At 46.1% G+C, this 22,043-nt stretch overlaps 1 protein-coding gene across 6 annotated transcripts in view; it reads left to right on the top strand.

The window, feature by feature from the left end:
- Window positions 1-22,043, top strand: part of NTM (neurotrimin) — a 964,245-nt gene that overhangs the window by 765,943 nt on the left and 176,259 nt on the right. For all 6 annotated transcript variants that reach the window (XM_046017351.1, XM_046017356.1, XM_046017357.1 and 3 more), the window contains one exon: window positions 13,767-13,999. In XM_046017351.1, the coding sequence (XP_045873307.1) occupies window positions 13,767-13,999 (233 nt within the window). The remainder of the gene's footprint in view (window positions 1-13,766; window positions 14,000-22,043) is intronic.

The raw sequence follows: 22,043 nt of genomic DNA, 5'->3' as shown, positions 1-22,043 counted from the left end.
GAGGAATCTGCAAGAAACTGCAATCACGTGCTGTGATGTGGGTCCTGTGCAAGGTGATGGGTCTAGATGAGGTCGGGGCATCCTCTTAAGTCATTTTGTATCATTGTAGCTTCATACTAAAAGCTGTGGGGACCACTGAAGTGTTTTGAGCAAAGGAGTCCAAAGGTTTTGCTAGAAAAGAGACAGCAAGAGGCTTAGCGAGAAGGGTTACAACTGGAGACAAGAGGCCAGTTAGGGGACCTTGGTGCTACCCATCATTCAAGTCTGACCACATTGGAACCCCTACTTCCTTGGCTTCTGGGACAGGGTCAGTCTGAGCGAGATTAGGGAATGATTTGAGTTTGCTGTTGAAGGGTCAAGATCAGGGAGTACTTTATGCACAGAAAGAACTAGCCCTCCTACAGTGCAACTAGAATCCCTTCCTACAGAGAGATCATTTAATAGAGAATGCCACCAATGGCACAGAGAGTTTCTGTAAAGGACTTGGGTAATTATTCACCCAGTGCCTGGTGAAGAAATGACTGCAGAAACAGCCCCAGTTCTCAGAGCACTGACTCTGCTGGGTGACAGTTTTGCACCTGCACCCTCCCTTCCATCTCCAGCCTCACCGTCTGGGCTGTGCCGGGCTTCCTACCAGCGTGGGTACATGGGACAGAGTGAAGGACCCTCTCTGCAGGCTTTCCTGCTTCAGGTTCCAGGGTGAGTGCTGTATTTTCAGGGTTAAAATCCGGCCTATCCTTTAGTGAGTGCCGAGTCTTTGTTATTCAGCAATCTGGGCAGGTCCCTTGCTTCCTTCCAGTGAAGTAGCTGTTCTCTTCTTTGTATCATAAGCTCTGAAAACATAGAGAGTAAGGAGTTACGTTTTGTCATGAAGAGTGAGCTTGCATCTCCAAAGGCCTGGAAACAGCATAATGGAATGTTTAAGGTTGAGCAGGATGACAGTAGGCATTCATTTGGTTATTTGGGGAATTTGAAGAGTGGGGTTGACTATATTTTTACACAAAAGATTTGTAAATTTTAAAAATCATTAACACCTCCCTGTTCCTTAGAGTGTTTTATATTCTTTCTGAAATACCTTTTTTGACCGTCATGACAACCAAAAGTGTTGAGTGGGTAGCTGCATTTTCCCCCCTTTGACACTTAAGAAAACTGAGTCACACGAAGTCTAAGGACTCAGGCTTGTCAGGGGAGATTAGATAATAAAACAAAGACCCAGCTAGTTCAACTCCATGGAACTTAGGCCAGAAGCTCTGGGCATGATTGCTGCTTCTCTTAAATATGAACATGCAAGCTGAGGTTATATCAGATAAAATATACTAATTCACGGCAGCTTCCAGATGGTAAAGATCTTGTTAATATCTGCGTAACACCCAATGCATTGTCAAGTCTTCAGAATGTTCATTACAGAATCTCTCTTGGAATCCACTAATCCCAGGAAACACTGATTTTTTTTTTCTCTTGGTTTAAGGAATTGGAAGATGCAGATTCTTATCCCAAATCATTCTTGAATCAAGTAGCTACGTAGCCATAAGCACATATATGAAGCAACTGTGTAGCTTTAACTTTAAACTCTTACCTATACGGTGCTAGACCATCTCTCAGTTCCCTCCAAGCACCAAATTTATATATGTTTGTTAAGTTCTCGGCAAAAGCACCACTTCTGCAAAGGTTTGCCCTGACCCCTTAGATAAGGGAAGGTTCCTGAACACCCCCTACTTTCTGTATAACACCCTGAACTGTCCTTTCATACGAGACTCACACTTCATGATGATCTGCTTTTCTTTGCCTCTCTTCTGTATGAGCAGACTGCCTGTCTGTGTCTGTCTTATTTGTCTTGGTATCACATTAAGTGCTTAACACAATGCATGGCACATAGTAGGTTCTCAGTGAATATTTGTCAAATAAACAGATAATTCAATAAACTATTCTTACATCTCAGTTTGTCCACATCATTGGAGTAACAACCAGATGTGAAGGTCAAAGAATGAGAAAGAGAAGGATAACCCCGGGGATAGGATCCTTGGGAGGACAAAGGCTATTAAATAGTTTGCAGAATGGGCGAGAGTCCTGTGATTCACAGTACCTCCCATCAGCCCGGTTTAATGTGATCATGCCCGTAAGAGAACATGTGATCAGATATCTGATGCATGAATAAGACCCAGCAAGTGGGGAAGGAAAAACCTTCTTGAGAAGAGGATACCTCAGCATTTACGTTGTTTTTGGCAGTGGCGTGCTCCCCACATCTACTGTCTTCTCTCTCCTGCATTGCTCCCCAGTGTGATTTCCATCCTGTCAGTTGCCCTCCAAACGCAGCTCTAGAGCTTCTCCCGGCTGACTGCAGCCTTCCTGCTTATGCTGGCTCCCTCTGCATCCCTACAGAGCCCCTACTTCTATCAGACCAGATCTTAAACATCTGACCCTTCTCCAACTCCCTGTCTTTAGACTTCATTTCCTTCTTACAGAGAACATCTTCTCACCTTCTCTCCATGTATGTAAATGTATCTGTGATTCTGTAGGAGCACAGGGCTCCTGCCTCTGTGTGACTGCCAGTGTGCAAACCCCCCACCCACCCACCAGCCGCCCCCGCCACACACCTGAAATCATCACCAGCTGTCTCCTTCAGTACTTGCACCTGCGCAGATTGTATTTCCCTTGGTTCCAGTGTCCTTAGATGGCCCTGCCTCCCTGTTGGTTCTTCTTGGCTTCCAGCTTTCCATGGTCTCGCCACCTCTATCTGGAGCCCAGGACACCCCCTGCCACCCACCCAGTGCCTGATATAGAGCAGTCTGCATCCCTCTAGCACCTTCTTGCAGCCTCCGGAGCATTGCCCTTTCCTTCAGGGTTTCTCCTTTTGATCACAGAAACTTTGTGAGAATTACAAATAGGACTGTCTCAGTTCTGGAGCTGCAGAAGCAGGCCCTGGAGATGGGAGTTTGTGTTGAAGTGACTTATTAAGGAAGTGCTCCCAGGAGAAACCCAGAGAGAGTGGGAGAAGCAGGACAGAGAAGGGCAGAAAGCCAAGGAAAAGCTCGATTTCAGGCAAATATCCATGAGTTCGGCTTCTGTTGGATGCAGAGAGACTCTGGCAAGAACAGAGAGAGGCTTCCCCACTCCTCCCCAGCCCGCTGCCTGCCAGCTGCCCGCAGGGCATGGACTTCCGGACACTTCCAGCTCTGTGAGTGTGTGCAGAGGGGCTCTGTGGCCTCAAGGCAGCCCTGCAAGGAGAGCCCCAGATGGGGACTATTCAAAGCAGAGGCACACAGAGACCTGGAGAGGCACAGAAATAATGAAAGGAACCCAAGGGAGCTGGGCTGAACACTGGGCCTTGTCCTGCCCAGGTGGGGGCATTACAGAGGATCCAAGACCCAGGGACAAAGGTCCTGTTTGCTGCCTCCCTTCCTCCTGGTGCCCTGCCTCCATGCTTAGGATCCCCTTGGCAGGCTGCCACATCTTTACTGTGGAGACCTGTTCTAACCTGATCCCCAGATCTTTTCCTCCAGGAATCAAGGCAGAATAGTGTGTCCTTCCCTTAGATGAACACACTGGAAGACATTTTCTAGGTCTTCTGGCTTAGGAAAGGTATTTTAAGGCTTCCTACCATCCTTGGTTAAAAGATGAAATCGGCTAAGACTGCCAGTTGGTCCCCCCATCCCTGCATCCTCATGTCCACCCCCACGTCCCACACGTCTCCATATAGCCAACTTCTGTTTTATGACAGAGAAGTGGGGGGGAGGGCACCAAGGCTGGTCCACAGACGCCTTTAACAATAAACCAGTGTGCGAGACTGGCACTCCACTGAGAGGGTGTTCCTCTAACAAACAACTGTCACAGAACAGAGGAAGAAACCTGACAGAAACTAGGCAAAAGGCAAGGTCTTTCCTCTGGGGAATGAGGATACAGGGCGACAGTAGGTCCGGGCCAAGGTTGTTCCTTCCACTGCGAGCTTTTTTCTTTCTGGGGATATGTCCTGACCACCCCCCCCACCAAGGTATCACATCACATAGATTAGCTATCTGGAGAGATCCAATTAGCTTCTCTCTGCTTAATTATTTTCACATTTCCTTGTAGCAGCCCCTGGTTTTCTGGACCCTGGGGACCCTTTCTCTTCACAGGCCAGTACAGGATGTGCACGGGGAGCAGAAGCCTCACCGCTGCTCCGTGCAACTCTGCATTGGTTCTTTTCCTCTGTTCCACCTGCTCAGCCTCTTAGGGGGTGGAAGTGGCACTTTGTAACCTGGGAGGGAACCCGCCTGCTTACCGCTGCTGCCCCTGACTCCCAGGTGGGCCCTGGGCAGTGGTTGGAGACACAGTGGTGTCAAGTGGGGAAACAATGTGGTGCCAAGAGGGGAAACAATGTGTGGCCAGGGTCATTTAGTGAGAACAACCCAGAAGCTCTCTGTATCATTTTGGGATTCTAGCTTTAGTTGGCCTGTTCTTCCTTCTAGTGTGCTGTGGGAGCTTGAGGGGGCAGACTGTCTCTTCCTTCCTAGGCGAGGAGAAGAAGAGCTCTGGCCTCAAACGGGATTGCTTTCGTTCCAAGCCCTCCCTCCCTGACACAAGGTCATGTGTGTACACTGTCTCCCAGGTGAGAACCGGGTAGAAAGGCAACGTGTTGCTGACTGCTCAGAACTGCCTGGGCGTCAACCATATACCTGCTGGCAGGAAGGAAGACCATAGGGGTCACTGGTCTAAGAGGTAGTTTTAGCCTCCTAGGCCATGAGGTTCTTCCCACCCTGGGGGTATTCAAGCCCTAACTATAGGTGGTCTTTTTTGTGATGGGAGGGATGCTGGAGGCAGGATCCAGGCCTGGGAGAGGGATTTGGAATTGTCTCAACAAGGAGCTGGAGTTGGAGCTAGTCCCAGAGTTGGAGCCAGAGGGACACACATGCTGACTTCACCTGAGGCTGACTCCTAGGCATGAGGCCTACCAGACAGCTGCATCGTTCATAGGCTCTCCTGGCCCTGGGCTTGGGAGGAGGTGGGCACTTCCAGACCCCTTTTCCAACATGGCACTACGCATCTAATATGTACTGTCCATACCACTTTACCTGAGTCCTGTTTTTTCCAGTGTCATTGCGAAAACTGTCTGGAACAGAGAACAGTTGCGTGCTTCCTACTTAGAACCCACCTCTCTGGGTCCAACTTCTTCTGCATGAAGCTCCATTTTGGTTCAGGCTTTACGTGGACCAGCTGGCAAGGACCAGAATAGGAGGAGACAAAGAAAAGAAGGAAAAAGATTGCAGGAGTCTTTTCCTGGAATCACATTTCTTTCCATGCCAGGAAGGGCCACTCAGTAGAAGACGATGAGACAAGATCAATGTTCGTGCCTCTTCTAGCCATTGCTAGTTTTTTGAGGTAGCCACAGCAAAGTTCTTCACTTTGGTTCTCCGGTTCTTCTTGTCTTCGGGATAAAATAAAAAAATCTTTCACAGAGTGTGGTGCGCAATCTACCACAGAAGTCAAGGTTCCTGCAGGGAAAAACGATGGCATGCTCAAATCGAGTAACTTGAGGAGAGTTTAATAAAGTGCATATTTGCAAAGTGTGAGCCAAAGTGTAGGGAAAGTGCAGGGAAGAGTCAGGACAGCAGGACTGGTACAGGAGGGCAGTATTAACACCTGCAGGGCTGAGGGGATAAAAAGGAGGAGGTCACAGCTGCCACTGGAGAGAGAGGAGTGTGTGGAGAGGTCCACTGCCTAGGGGCTGTCATTTTTGACAGAGGGACTTTTGCCGGCCCTCTTGTGTTTAGCAACTGCCTTCTCACCTCATGGCCACCCTGACTCTCACAAGATCCAAATCGTCTTGAAGATAGCCAGGAGTCCTGGGAATGAAGAAACAAATAGACACTTCCTGTCTTCCTAGACTCCACCCATCACAGGAAAATGGACCATAAACAGAAATACATACCAGGATTAAAATATGTCTGGAGATCATTCATGAAGGATCAAGCATTTTTACAGAAGAAAGGTAGTGGGGATACAAAATCATATTTAAAATTGGCCTTGATAGGGGAAGGAATTTGTCTCACACACAGCGAGGAAGAGCATTCTAAAAACAGTGAGCTGCTGAATCCAGATGTGAACAGAGTGCTCAGGTCACTGTGAGAGGTAGTCCAATGTTCATAATACATATCTTGCCTAAAGCAGTGGGGCTGGGAGGTGAGAGGGGGCTTTGCAGGAGATTATTCGCTGAAGCCCAAGGTTCGACTGGCAGATGCAGTTCAGGGTGAATTTCCACTAAAGTTTCTGTCAGTGCTTCTGGGATCCCTCGTCTACGGAATGTTGGTTTTGCCCAAGGGGTTCAGGGGACCCTCCTCTATGTTTGGACAATTTTGTATATGTCAGGAAAAGGAATGAGAAAAAAAATAAAGAAAAAGAGAAGTTTCCTGACGGCTTGGCTTGGGTCACCTGGGGCGGGGGGGTGGGGGAGGCTCTGTTGCTTTTGTCTGTGGTTGTAAAACAAGACCATGATGCCCTGTTGCCCACATTGCTAAATGCGTGTGGCACAGCTATTGAGCAAGGAAATGGCTTTTGGGAGCTCCGGCTTAGAATCATGATAGGACCTACTGGGCTGTCCCAAGCCCCCTGTAACATTTGAGTAGCGCTGGTTTTTTGCCACCGGCACAAATCAAAATGTTGTGCCATTCATTTCAGACAAGTCACGGCCCACCCAGCTGAGCAGTTTGTTTTGAGATGATGCTACTTTATTTGACTTGGACAGGAAAGACAGATGGGTAGGTGTGCTTATGGAGAACACTTCTTGGAGGTTCACAAAGCCAAGCCTTCTGGATTTATGTTCAAGACATTAGAGAAGTAAAAGGTGATAGACGCCACTGTTTTGATGCCCTCAAATAGAGAGCGTGCATGGATGGAGCTGTATGCATTTTATATTGTAAATGCAGGCAGAGTAGTTTACCCTCGCGGCCTGGGGCTTTTCTAGGCACAGGCTCTGTGATCTTATACTTCTCAGAAGTTTGTGGAAGGTGAGAGATTTTAAACAAAACTGAAACTGACAACAGATATTTATTGAATGCTTACTCTGTACGCAACAGGATGTCATGTAGGGGCACGTAAGAAAAATAAGGCATGGCCCTTGCTTTCAAGAACTTACCATCTAGTCAGAGATGCAACATACCTGCACAGAAGATGGGAAAGCCGTATGTACGATAGATTGTAGAACCACGCTGTTTGTGGAGTCTCAACTACATGCAAAGCAGTGCATCTGCATGCTTGGTTCCATTCAATCTCTCGTTAACCCCATGCAGGAGAAAATGTTATTTCCATTGCAGATGAGTGAAATGAAACTCAGAGAAGTTTGGAGGGCTTGTTGGGAGGCAATATGCACAGACCGGGGACTTTGGTTCCAGTCGTCTGAGTTTAGAGCCTGTTTGCTTGCCTCTCTCCACCCCCCCAGCCTAGGCCACGGCTACCTGCCACAAGTATGAGCTCCCAGGGTGGTATGTGCACCGTTGGGTTTTACCCTCAGTCCGTGCCTCTCTCTTCTAAGATTTCTGCTTCTATGAAGGCATTGAATAGACAGGTTTGTCATCCTCATAACTAAGGAAGACTTTGTAGCACACATCTGTTTTTCTTTTTAATGTTAAGCAAAAACAGTCATAGTTGAGGGATTCAAGGCCATCGTGAACTGAGTGTTAAGTTCAGTGTTTCTTGTCTCACTATGATCCAAAACAATTTTACAAATATCGACTTGAGTTTAGACTCTAGTAGGGGCAAAATTAGCAACCCCAATAGGGAAGCCTTCTTCTTCAATGAAGATCTAAGGTACTAGTGATGTCTGAATTTTCAGCAGGTGGTGATGAAGCATCTTGCTTTTTCTGTTTGATGGTTTTCCTCCAGGAACAGGTCTGGAAGATGTCCATGCCAACTCCATGGGACTGGCTGATGGTATTTCTCTGCAATCCACATCGCAATGATTGTCTGTGAAGCTTGCAGGGAGGGGCGGAGCAGCAGCCAAATGCTCAAAGGAACAAAATTTAGGGGCAGCTGGAGCATTTCTGTGCAATAAGAGGAGATTGTGACCAGGTGCTGTGAAGGGCGGAAGCTCTTATTTTCCGGTAGACTCAAGCGTTGCTTGAGACGTGTTGCTTTTCAAAAGCAGTTGAAGGGCCATTTGATAGAAGGAATGGTTGGATTACCCACTGTCTGGATCCACTGAAGCCCTCAGATCTTCAGGCAGGTGCGTTTAAGAAAGGCCAAGCCTAGATTTTTCTCCCCTTCTTCAATAATCTTTCTCTTTATTTCAACACTCTCTTTGTCTGCCTTTAGAAGATTCCAAGCAGATACTTTTGCTCTATTTTTCTGTAATTTGTGGACACACACCCACTGTCTCCCTCCCTTTCTCATTTCCTTCCAGACTCAAAAGTAGCTTGAGGCCCTGAGTCCATACTTTTATGGTTTTAAATCTGCAGGCCCTCATCCTGGGCTTGCTTAATCTTTTTTTTTTTTTTTTCTATTCCTTAATGTATAAATGCAGCAAGTGTAATAATGCCATTATTCATCAGCAAAAGATGGAGGACATAGAGGGCTGCATTCTTAGAGCTTTGGCGCAATTGGTGCAGCTGTAGAAAACGAGAGGTATGACAGCTTTCTCTGTTGTACACTGTGCTCAGGTGCGATGTCCAGCATGGGCATCTGTGGCTGGTCTTCTTCTGGTCAACTACACATGAGCCTTTTCATCATTAAAGAAAATGCGTTGCCAATCCTTGTATGCTGCACGACCTGGATGATCTCCATTCAAATAGACCAGGCTTGCTCTCTCTTTAAGAAGAAATTTCTCCAAGGAGCAGGATGTAGACAGACTTGCAGACTGAGGAGGGCACTGGGCTCATCAGCGAAATGATAAACAAGCATCTCTATTAGGCTCTGTCTGACTGTCTGTCTTGATGCTGCCAGGATATTGTATAGGTCAGGCCATGAGCTGCCGTGGGGATCACGTGTGTGAGGAGTTCACAGATCTGATTGGAGGAGACGGCCATTCCCACAAAGGCTGAAGGCTGATGGCCACTGGCCAGAGGGCTGATGGATGGAAGTGAGGGCAGTATTGAGGCAGGAGGAGAGGGGGCTTTCAGAGTTCAGAGATGTTTGGAGTTGGGGAGTTGGAAGTCCCAGAGGTCAATCCAGAAGGCTTAGGTCGGCAAAGATTGTTTATCTTTGTATGTCTGGCAGTGTGGGAGGAGAGGATGCTTGGTTTAGGAGCTTAGTGTATCTCAAGAATTCAGGGGAAAAGTGAGAGGTGGGCCACCTGAGTGGCTCAGTTGGTTGAGCATTCCACTCTTGATTTTGGCTCAAACCACTATCTCAGGGTCATGAGATTGGGCCCCGTGTTGGGTTCCACACTCACTCTGGAGTCAACTTGAGACTCTCTCCCTCCTTCTCTCTCTGCACCTCTCCCAGCTTGCTCTGTCTCTCTGTCTCTCTCCTTCTGTCTCTCTCTCTCAAATAAGTAAATAAATCTTAAAAAAAAAAAAAAAAAGAAAGTTGAGAGGATTTCAAGGTTTGGACAGAGCACTTTCAACTCTTTCTGTCTCTCCACCCCCTTGCTGACCTGTGACTATTTCCCTATGATAAGTGGCCATCACCAGCTGTACATGCCTGGATTAGGAAGAGTTGAGTTTGAAGGGATCCCGAATTCCCATTGAATCATACAGTCCATTACCTTCCTGAGAGACATGAAATACCATGGTGTGTTTGAGGAGTCATTTTGCAGAACTATGTTGAGGGCCATCTCTGCAAAACAGGGAGCCTGTTGATGGAATTTCCTACCCCAATCTTCTACTGACTCCCCACCAACCAGGGCATTATGAAGGAGCAAGTATGCCTGCTTTTACCTTTTTTTTTTTTTTTTTTTAAACTGGGGAGAATTGTCTCCTCTGCATTGTTGTGGAGACTCAAGAAATGAGACAGATAGATGGGGACAGGTATGAGAAGGTGACTGCAGTTGGCTGCCGAGTTACTTTTGTGATCCATCTCTGCAGAAGCCAGCAGTAATGGCGGGGAGACTCAGCAAGACTGATATCCAGCAGTGACAGTTTGGACATCTAAACATGACCTTGGATATGCCCAAAACCACAGCTGAAGCTATGCCAGCTTTTCAGTGTAGTATATCACAAGGGCCGCATAACCGTGCTGGAAATTGGCTGCGTTCGGAGCATTAGCCTATCTGCAAATGAACATCTCTGGCCCTGGAAGCACAGTGCAGAGCAGTGAGACGACATCGTTGCAGTCAGTTTCCAATAATTAGGCACTCCCAGGAAGCCCAGGACCGTCCTCTCGGATTCATCGGGAGGCTGAGATGCCCCCACTGTGAGCATCAGAAACAATTATCCAAGCCATGTAGAGGTTGTTGATCAGAATTTCCTATGCCACAGCTGGCCATTCACCTGGTGTCTGGTTCCATTTTAGCTGCTGGAGGAGCAAATAGCTGGGCCTCAGCTCCGGCTTCCCAGAACGTATTTGTTAAGGAAGTTCTCTCCTGTAAAGTAATGGGAAACTATTTCAAACAAGAGTCATTTCCTAGTGCCCACTCACTCTGCAGCCCTCATTTCACCAGAAACCAGATGTCCAAATTAATGGATTTCAGAATGTGGTCTCCAGACCAGGGAGGGGCCAGCAATCCATACTTTATCAGGGCTTCCAGGTAATTCTGATGCACCCTGAATTTAAATGTTGGAGGGCATTTGGGAGGGCTTATAAGGACCATGAAGAACACTGAATTGGAAACAAAATAAAATAAAACTGGGTCTGAATCCTGACTCTGCAACTTAATACCACAGCGATTCTGATCAATTCAAGTATTCTTTCAATTTGGATATTTTTTAAACGTGACTTAACCCCATCTGTAAGTTGGCATTAATAAGTGAACCCACCACATTTTTGAGATGTAGTGTATGTAATAGGCTTGTGTTGTACCAAGCATACAAGAAGATGTGTTCAATAAATATTACTCATGAATATGAATTTCACAGTTTCTCTGCTTGGATCAAAACAAAATTTATTTTTCCAAGGATTTATTTAATGATTTTAGAGGGGAGGGGGGAGAGAAGGAGTGCAGGAGAGCTAGGAGGGGCCAAAGAGAGGGAGAGAGAATCTTAAGCAGGCTCTGAGCAGAGCCTGACATGGGGCTCGATCTCAGGACCCTGAGATCATGTCCTGAGTTGAAATCAAGAGTGGAACGCTCAGCTGACTGAGCCATCCAGGAGTTGCCAAGTACAATTTAGAGCAGGGGCTATCCTTAAGGTAATTAAGACAAATGACATCCCAGGTGTGTTACTAGTAAAATATGCTGGGGAGTGTGTTGTTCTTCAGGAATTTCAAACCACTCTGGCTCCGAGTCCACCCTCCAGGTAAGGCAGCCTGCGATGACAAACATCATGGAAGTCTGTGAGGAACCTAAGAGAAGGGCTGGCGTCACGTGCTTCCTCTGTTGGCTGCACTTCTCTACCTCTCATTCACATTCTGGGTATAGTCATCAAAGCCAGAGGCAGTCTTGAAATATGTCCTAGGGCAGCCCAAACTTCACGTGTATTCTAGTTATCTAGAGATCTTATGAAAATGAATATTCTAATTCATTGCGTATGAGGTAGGGCCAGAGTTTCTGCATTTCTACCAGGCTCCTATGGGATGGTGATCTGCTGGTTTTCTGACCACACTTCTACATGGTGAGCTGCTAGCTCAGTGCTTCCCCACCCTAACGTTCATATGTTTCATACTCAAGATTTGTGCTACTTAAGGAATGGTAGCACTGGCGTCACGTGAGAGCTTACTCAAAGTGCGGACTCTCAGGACCCACACAAAACCTATCAAATCAGGATAAGCATTTTACTAAGAATCCCAAGAACCACTGTAAGCACAATAAAGTCCAAGATCTACTCAGGGTATGTTCACTCAGGTATTATTCACACAAACTCTGCACTCAGAAGGACCCTGCACATGGTTAAGTGCTCTGCTCTCGGTATCTTGAAATGAGCTCTGCCTTTTCATTTTATACTGAGCCCCCAAATTATGTAGCTGATCTCAGACACACAACTCTGCGCCAGTGTTTTTCAAACTTTGGTAGGTCTATGACCCAGCTGGGGTATTGTTAGAAATTTGTATTTCCGGATACCCAATGACTGAATCAATAGGATAGGAGGTGAGACTAAACCCCTGTAACAAACCCTTCATGCGATTCTGATGCAAGGGGCCCATTCCCTTGATCTTTTCCTAGTGAAGTCATCTCCATCCTGCATTGTCCGGGAAACACAATGAATAGCACAAAACTTGCTGGACACCAGAGCAAAGGTGTTTCTGGTGGAGCAGCTTTCCCTACAGGCATTCTCAGTAAGGCTCCCCACCTGTGCCTGAGTGGCCCTGCAGTGATCCTGTGACATTTACAGAAGTATAAGCGGAAAGAAGGTACGGTACAGGATATCTCATCTCAAGAGGGACCACCCGGGGAAGCTCGTATGCTCAGCAGCATTTCTTAGTTTTTTTATGGTCACAGACCATTTTGAGAATTCAGCAGGGAAAGGTGTCCCTCCCTAGTGAAAAATCTCCCTTTGCACATTCTGAGGAGCACACAGGTCCAGGAATCAGCCAGAGATGTGTGTCACTACCCAGCTCTCTAACCTGGCCAATTCCTCAGACCATTCCAAATGGTGGAGTCCTGATCTTTAAAGTAGAGAATGGGTAAGATAATCTACTTCTCAGGTTGGCTGCAAGAATCAAAAGAAATGGTGTGGATATAAAAGTATTTTGTACACTGCAAAAGAATATATAAATTTGAGGTACCATTATACATACTGAGCTACATTGCTATTTCTAGCATTGTAGTTAGGATCAGGACACTATGTTCGTGAATTTCCCCTAAGGCCATAGAACATACTTGGTGTACTGAGAGAGGGAAATGAATACAGACAGAGAGATGTGATTAGGACTTGGCGAGAGAAGCTGGGAGATTTGAAAATGTAAGGAAAGAAAAGGGAGCTTCCACAATTTGGGGACTCCAGATGCAAAAATAAAAAAGACGAAATCTATTTTTATACGTGCAAACAGTTTTGAGATTTTGGAAAATGACTTTAGTCTCGCAGTAATTGAACATTTCTGCCCCTGGGTATAATGAAGATAAATAGCAATGGTGGTGGTCCATATTTAGTTTTGACTTCAGAAGCCTTCTGTTAGAATCCGCTATTCTGAGATAATGTTTAGTAGTTAAAATCTGGGTCTCTCTGATCTAGCACATATTATCTGTGTGGCTTGGGAGAAATATTTAGTTTCTTTGTTCTTCCGTTCCTTTTACCAACAGAACCTTGCTCATAGGGTTGTTATAAGTACTGGATGACTTAGTACTCCCAAAATACCTACACATGGGAATCCTTGTGCAAAGGGAGAGCTGATGGTTCCCCGAGGGTCTAGCCATTCTGGGTACAGGAGATGCCTCCAATTGTAACTACCAAATAGTTATGACTACGGAATTAGTACTTTGCTCAGCTGGTTTTCAGTGCTCACTGCTGAACTTCTCAGGACCCAGAAGATTCAGATAGCAGTGCTCTGAGGCTATAATCGCACAAGATCTCTGCTGCCCATTTCCAGAAAGTGCCACCCATAACAATCAGACAGGAAATGTTATGTGTGTATACTGGGGGCAGGGGGTGGACGGGTGAAGACAGGGCATGGTGAAAAGTCATCCTAGCATTTCTAAGAAGACTTGACTCTGATGGCCCCCACTTCCTTTCCGGTGCCTGGACTCACCCGTCTGTTTTTCCCTCCAGGTGCACAATTGACAACCGGGTCACCCGGGTGGCCTGGCTAAACCGTAGCACCATCCTCTACGCTGGGAATGACAAATGGTGCCTAGACCCACGTGTGGTCCTCCTGAGCAACACCCAAACCCAGTACAGCATCGAGATCCAGAACGTGGATGTATATGACGAGGGCCCGTATACCTGCTCTGTGCAGACAGACAACCACCCAAAGACCTCCAGGGTCCACCTCATTGTGCAAGGTAGGCGGGGTTTGGCTGGACGGTCTGGGCAGTGGCTGGGAGAACCCATGTCCAACACTTTTTCTGTGATCCTCAGCAGAGATGAGTTCTGTTTGTTCCATCCGGACAGGACAATAGGACAACTAATTGTCATGCTGCCATTTGAAGCTGAATTTCAACATAAGTTTTCCTGTTGAATAGAACTGGATTTTCGTTTCTGTTTTTGTTCCAATAATATATTTTCTCAGAAAATTATCTTCTAATTATTGCTTTCCTTGGCTTTTTTCTCCTCTTAAGATTTTTTTTTTTTTTTTGGTTCTATCCAGTTCTAAGCTTGCTTTATTTTAAGATCTGTGTTTTAGCTTTTCTGGCACTACACACACCATACCCTCCCACGGGCTTCAAAGAAAGCAGAGCCCTTCACAGATGCTCTACACGCCCACCTGAGACACGCCCTTAACAGCCACCCCCCACTGTCTCCTGCTTGCTCCCATCTCTCATCTCTCAGCCCTGGGTTTCTCCCTTTTAATAACCTGCGTCTGATTCTCCATGTTTGCTGGCACCCCGGGTTCCTGCCCCCGCTTTCTGCACCCCTCACCCCCACCTTTTGAGGCCTATGTACTGGGTTTGGTTTTGCATCTCCCTGGGTTCTGCCCTCTCCCTGTTTGTCAGGCCCTGGGTGTGGTGCTCGCCTGTTCCCCACAAAGAAGAACTGGCCCCAGGAGGTTCACACAACACTTTGCCATGGTGGACATAGGGCCAGAATGAGACTTGGTGGCTTCCAGGCTGTGAGACGTGAATCAAGTTACTGACTAGGCTTCAGGGTTTCCTTCTGCAAAACAGAGTCACTGATGTGATGAGCTTGCTAAATTTTATCTGATACTTAGAAGTGGGTCTGGCACCTATAGAGCTGTATACGTGTTAGCCACCAATATTTTTTAAATACTGATACTAGTTTTTAGCTTTTTAAAATTCTTTTACAGTGGGCCACTAGCTCATTTTATTATCTCAGAAGTTTAGGCTCAGAGTAGTGGAGCCTGCCTTTTCTGCTGGGGTCTATTTCCTAGCCTGACCCCTAGCTCCCTTCATCCAGCTGATGGGCATCTAGGGCCAGAAGCTCCTCCAGCAGAGACTCCTTCAGCCACCACTCCTTGTCAGAGCACCCAAAGAAAGGGGAAGGGGTTGTCAGATGCTTGGCTAGAGAAACAAGGGAAAGAAAGTGGCTGGAGAAGGAAGAACGCAAAGGAGCTGGAGGAATTCGGGAACATGAGCTGTGAGAAGGGAAGAGAATGTACATCCCGGGTTTGGACACGTGCTGGGGAAAGGCAAGCGAGGTGAGCGGGGATGAGACTCAGCATAGCAAGAGAACTGTGGTCTTCACTCTAAGCAGGGACCACAGGGATGTCTGTGCCCCTCAGTGCTGGGCCAGAGCTTGGCCACACCATGTGTTTCTTATTTCTTTTTCTCACTCCTCTGAATGGAAATTATGACTTTTCCTATTTATTCATTCTATAAATGAATATTTTTCAAACTGCTGGATACAAACAAAATTTTTTAAAGGAGATGAAATTGCATGGAAGGTATCACCATATTATAAACAGCAGAATAAGTGTCATTCCCTAAGACTTTTGTTTCAGGATGTATACGTTTTTGATGCAAAATTAATTTTGGGGGGGGGCCTGGGTGGCTCGGTCAGTTAAGCTTCCAACTTTTGGTCTCAGCTCAGGTCTTGATCTCAGTGTCGTGAGTTCAAGCCCCTCATTGGGCTCCATGCTAAGCATGGGACCTACTCAAAAAAATTTAAAAAATCAGTCAATTGGTCAATACTTTTTTTATGAAGGATAGTTGACTGACACATAATTTGAGGGCCACATTCGATGAGGAGGTCTGGTGACTGCTCCACTGGCACCATCTGTATTCTCTATGAGGGGGTGCTTCTGAAGCCATCCCCCATGCTCCCTTCACGCCCTGACCTGCACACACTTACTGTTGAGAGCACGATACCTTGCACTGACAAAGAAAAGTTAACAAACACACACTAGTACGAAATTCACTTTAGCAAGCAAGAACTTTCTGGAACTGGAATATGGAAGAAATAGTGGAAAATGCCGAAACTTCCCTGAAGATAAGGACCATGTTTTTGTCTTTTTTTTTTTTTTCCTTAAGCCCTCCCCTCCCAACACACACACCTACACACCCACACATTCCTGCCCTAAGTACCTGGGAGAGTGCCTGATCCAAAGTGCACATTTAATAAATGCTTATTGAAGCAAATGGCTGGAATTATAGTCCAGAGGTCTTACACAGCCTACAAGAGGGGAAGTGGAGTGCCTGTGGGGGTAGAGATCTGGGAGGGGCGAGGTGAGGAGGTCTACATCAATCTTCGCTCATGTCCAAGCTAATGGAAAATGTCTAATCCCCAGCTAGGTGTTTATATCTGTGACTTGGCTAGGTGGCCTCTTAGCATGACACGCCACCTCAAGTATTGGAATCTCATCTTGGGCTAATTTTCGAATGCTGATGGGTGTATTGATCTGGAAACAAGCTAGGTTTAAAAAGGCACTGGTCTTGTACACAGACTCAGCCCAAGCTAATCCGCTGTCGATATGCCTGGGCTGAGCATTATTGACACTTTAATGAATAGTGGACCATAGTTTTTCAGAGCCAACCTGTCCCCCTTCTTAAAAGCAATCAGACAAACTAAATAGAGCTAGACTCCCCCATCTCTGTATTGGAAAGAGGATACATCACCATCCAGCATTAAAAAAAAAAAGAATATATTTATCTTAGGATCATTTATTATACTGAACATAAACCCTAATTCCCCTAGCAGGAGCTGACTGTCTGGATTTTGTTGAAGCTGCTATTCAACCCTGAACACAATGCTGCTGGAATGAAAGTCAGACATATTAAGTTTTCAAAATGGCATTACAATCATTAAATACTCACAGACATATACTCACACTGCACCTGTGCGTGCGTGCACACACACACACACACACTAGCAGCAGCGGAAAGAACTAAATTGACTGTCTGCCTCTGAGTATGTGTATTTATATACATGTAGTCAGCTTCAGGTACAAATACACTTACGCAGAAGGAATGTAATCACACTTTCACAGTATCATGTGAGTTGCTTCAGGGAAAGACTGTCTTTCCTCTGTTATCAACATACCCTTTGTCCCCACTAGTTCTTTGTTCTGGGTCTTCTCCGTGGTTGTGACTGAGTATGTTTAGTTCTCGTGGGCAGCTGGGATGCCGCCTCTGCAGATGTCCGAGAATCAGACCTTCGGCCCTTTGTGCATGCCCTTAGTACTCCTTCCTTCCTCCATAGGGGTTCTAATTGCTGACAAAAAACTCTGGCTACAGTAGTTTGGCCAATTGCTTAGCACATGGAGATGAATAAAAAGCTGCCTTCAAAGAATTAGTTCCCATTTGTGTGGAGATGGACTTCTGTAATGTTTGTCCAAGTCATGACCAAGAATTCATTTTCTGGAAATATAGCTACTATTGGCTGAATCCTTCTAGGGCACCCACCAGGAAAAACCAGCAATGTGGGTCCCCTTACCTGCATGTCCTCTGATTATACATTTTAACAGATTCAGAAATTACTTGACAGTAATTAGGCTGGTCTTTTCATGTGGCAGTGCTTCTGAGTATGGGTCTGTCCCTGAGCTCAAGCTCAGGATGAAGGGCTAGGGGTCTTTCCTTGGTTCATGTTTTCCAGAGCTTCTGCTATACACATCATCTCCTGTCCTTCCAATCCTCAGGACAATCTTTCACTGGTGGTTAAGTTCTAGATGTGCTTTGTTTTTTGTTTTTGTTTTTGTTTTTGTTATCTCTGGGGCTACCTAAATTCTCCTAAATCTTCCCCAGGCTGATGGGGGTGGGGGTGCTATCCGAAGGTCCTGGTAGGGCTGGTGATGTGGCTAGAACGTAGACTGGGTTGGCCTAGCCTGAGCTGCAGAGGAGTGTTCCTGCAGTAGGCGGTGTAGGGGCTGGAGGAGCAGCTAGTAAGTGAAACCATGGGGAGAACCAGGTGAAGTAAGTGTGAGTGTCAGACCACAGAGATCTCAGTCTCTCTGGCCCAGAATGTTAGACCAACCTGCCAGAAGAAGGTGACAGTTCTTCCGATTTGCATTGTTCAGGGTCAGCATGGAGGGAAGAGCAGGCTTCTGGCTACAGGCACTGAGCCCAGGTGCTCACATGGAGTGAGCCTTCCAGATAAGCCAGGAGTAAGGACAGCTTTAAAGAAGAGAGTGGCTCTGGGGGCAGTATGGGAAGAGGAAGAGGGAAAAGGCAGCAGCAGGGGCTGGTGGTGGCAAGGGGGAGGGGACAAGAGAACTGAGCAAGGTACCTACTCACCACAATGGCTATTGAAAATTAAATGAGCTAAAACCAAATAAAATTTAAAATGTACTTCCTCAGTTGCACTAGCTACATGCTTCTGTAGCCATGTATGATCAGTGGCTACTCTATTAGCCAGGAGAGAAATAGAATATTCTCTTGTCTTAGAAAGTTCTTTTGGGGGACGCCTGGGGGGCTCAGTTGTTAGGCGTCTGCCTTCAGCTCAAGCCGTGATCCCAGGGTCCTGGGATTGAGTCTCGCACCAGGCTCCCTTCTCTGCAAGGAGCCTGCTTCTCCCTCTCCCACTCCCTCTGCTGTGTTCCCTCTCTTGCTGTGTCTCTTGTTGTCAAATAAATAAATAAAATCTTTAAAAAAAGGAAAGAAAGAAAGAAGGAAAGTTATTTTGGGCAATGGGCCAGTACACATGAAAGCAAGAATGGGTTTCATTAATGTAAGGGGCCAGGTGTGGTATGGAAAAGAGAATGGGGTTTTGGAGACAAGACAGAAATAAGAAAAGATGGAGGTCTTTTAAAGACAAGAGAAGTGTACTACAAAGGTGGAGGACGGGAGTTCTTCTGTTAGCTAAGGCAGAGAAGAAAAACCAGAGTCTGAAGTTGTATCCAAAGGAAAATGGAATTTGGGGGTTGGTTAAATATGGGTGTGGAGTGGGGAGGGAGCACACCAGGACCCTGAGGGCTCTAGAACAAGGTGGTACTAACTCGTGGAAAGCCTTGTGTTCTAAAGCATCATATGATGGCTTCATGAAGCACCTCAGATCCCTGGACTTCTTAATTGTTAGATGCCTTGAACACTCCACTCAGAAGGAGTTCGTGAACATTAAGAAATACCACTCGCATATTTTCACGCCCACTTAGGCAGCCAGAACACAATCTTTTAGGCCAGTGTGAGAGAGATCAGTTTTAGATTTATTGAAATTTGGGTCTAATGATTCCCATCCCTTTGACCTCAGGGTGTTCTGCTCTGTGAGTGTAATTAATAAGTGGCTGCTTCTGGAGTCCAGCTGCATATTTTAACCTTATTCCTCTCTTGATCCTGGTGCTCCTCAGGGTATCTAAAATGGCTAAGGCTTTGGAAGAGAAAGTCTCATGGAGAGCTCAGAGTGAATAAAACACCGTGTGGGACTGAATTGTTTGCTAAGTTAAGGGGATCGTGGAAGCCCTCTCAAAGCCCACACTGTCTTGCAAGTGCCCTTGTGTGACAGTCAAGCGCAGCTTCCCTGGTGGTCCATAGAACATTAGGGAAGGTCCTTCTCATCCAGGTGCAGAGGCCTGAGCGCTGTACTCGAGGGTCTTTAATCTCACTCAGACACATGTTGGCATGATAGCGGATGTTAGCCCACAGTGCTCCTAAGACACGGATATTAGTGTAATAGCAATAATAAAAAATAACAATAATTAACAGAGCTTTTGGTCTCCAGCACTTTTTCCAGGTTCTATCTAGGTCTCTCTTTTGTCACTAGAGTATCTAATCACCCCCTCCCTTTTGTTTGGTGTAAATGAGTTTTCCAGTTTCTTCCTAAGCAGAATTAATCTGAAAATCCCTGCTATTGTTTGATAGTTAATTACCTGTCTCATGGAGTCAAACAGCTCTGAAGCTCATGAAAGGGAGGAGATGCTAATGCCTCTGGAATGGGGCAGGAAGGAGAGAAAGAAGCCAGGATGCTGCTGTCATTCCCTGTGTTAGAGGAATTCCAGAGAGAAAGGGCCTAGGCCAGGGAAATAGTCAGCACAGACAGGTGACTTGCAAACAATGGAGCTTTGGCGGTACCAGCCCTTCATTTACCTCTCACTGGCTTCGTCTTCCGAGCCCTCTCTTCTTACCCGCCTGATCTGTATAATCGTGTTGCTTTCCAATCCTGAATAATTAATTGACCTTGTCAAACTAAACTCATTATTATGATTAAGGGAACAATAACTTTTAATTTCTGGACACCTACGCCCCATAGAACCCCCCCCCCCCCACTCTGAACCTGCACAAGAGGAAATTTGAAGCACAACATATCAAAGGGAATAATGTGCTCTAATCCTTACATTGAGAGAAAGATTTCTGTCTCTGCAGCCACATCACCTGGAAAGCAATGTGCCCTCCTAGCGCTACAAGGCTCCCATAGCGTTGAGAAGACCTTTGTACCGACTAATTTCCATTCAAGCCACAGCTTGCTGAGCCTGTAGTAGAGGGAAGCGTCACCATTCGGTTCTAAATCAACAGAAGTCACCTTCTGAGTACATCTGTGCTCTTCGGGCTTCCATAGCCTGTGTGACAGTAGGTCACATTTGCCATCCCAAACTGCTTTCCAAATTATCTTTCCTCTTCCTGACCTGCTCAAGAAATAGATGAACATGCACATTTGGTCTGATCTTAAGACTGTGCATCTGAATTCAACAGAACTTTCAAAAAGTCAGGAAATTAAATCCCACTAGAGTGATCCTCAAACACCCTGGAGAATGACAAGGAAGTAGGGCATTTTACCTGAAATTGATTTACAGAATTTAGACAGCATGCAAATGAAGCATTTCATTTCTAACGGGTGAGTTTTTAAATTTCTCCGTGTAGTTCCTGACAATGGAAGGACTGAAGACTCTCTTAGACTAAAGGAATCTGAGAAAATTGCTGTAATGAAAGTCATGGTGGTTTAATAATGGCGCTTCCTCTGCCTTCTGGGGGTGACTGGGATGGTCCCTCACATTTTGGAAGCAAGTTTGGAAGACTTGACCTCTGCCTCCCGTGCCTCCTGGTCACAATAGTAAATAACAACAGGGTGGCCCTGACCAAGCCCTTCCTACCGCTTATGGCTCTAAGGAAACAGAAAGTTTGGGTGACCTGACCCTATTGCTTCACCAAAAACACTTACAGGAGTCAGGCAACATCCCTCCAGGTTAGCAGTTAGGGCTAACCAAGACCAAAGGAAGGTCTTGAAGCAATCACAGAATTCTTATCCCTGAGGTGTTTTTCCTCAGGGAGTCTGAGTTGCCTCTGATTGGAATAGCATAGTGGCTCTGATTCCTCCTTGGTCTTGTGTCCCCTGAGGCCTCCACATAAGACCTGCTGTCCTTTTATTTGGGGGGAAGTGCAAACGTCAGATCCTGAATAAGTTGCCCTTCGAAGGTACATTCCTATAGATTCTTATTCCCATATCAGAAGTTCCCTGTAGTTTATCCAAGCGGAACTTGAAACAGACAGTCTTAATTAAGGATGACACGATGTCTCTTTACGGCCTCAAGACCCACTGGTATGGATCCACTAATTCTGGATCCACTATTCTGGGACCCACTAATCCCAGAATATGTTTACAAAAGCCCTCTTACAACATCCCTGGAGGTTTCAGTAGGCCTCCCCTGTAGGTTGTGTACTAAGTGTTAGAAAGGCCAGCACTATGGATCTGAAAACCATGACTTTGGCTAGAGGACCTTAGATACTCAAAAGACTTAAAAAGCATCTGATAATTCTTTTTATTTTAATTTTTCTTAGACTTTATTTATTTATTTGAGAGAGATAGAGATAGTGAGAGAGAGAGCACAAGCCACAAGCAGGGAGAAAAGGGAGAAAGAGTCTCCCTGCTGAGCAGGGAGCCCAATGTGGGGTTCCATCCCAGGACCTGACCTGAGCCAAAGGCAGACACTTAATCAATTGAGCCACTTAGGCACCCCAAAAAGCCCCTGATAATTCTTCTGGGTTTTGTTTGTTTGTTTTTGTTTTT

This window comes from Meles meles, chromosome 8, assembly GCF_922984935.1.
Source record: "Meles meles chromosome 8, mMelMel3.1 paternal haplotype, whole genome shotgun sequence".
In the NCBI taxonomy this organism is placed as follows: Eukaryota; Metazoa; Chordata; class Mammalia; order Carnivora; family Mustelidae; genus Meles; species Meles meles.
Note: the sequence above shows the minus strand (reverse complement) of the source record. Positions and strands in the feature narration are given on the sequence as shown.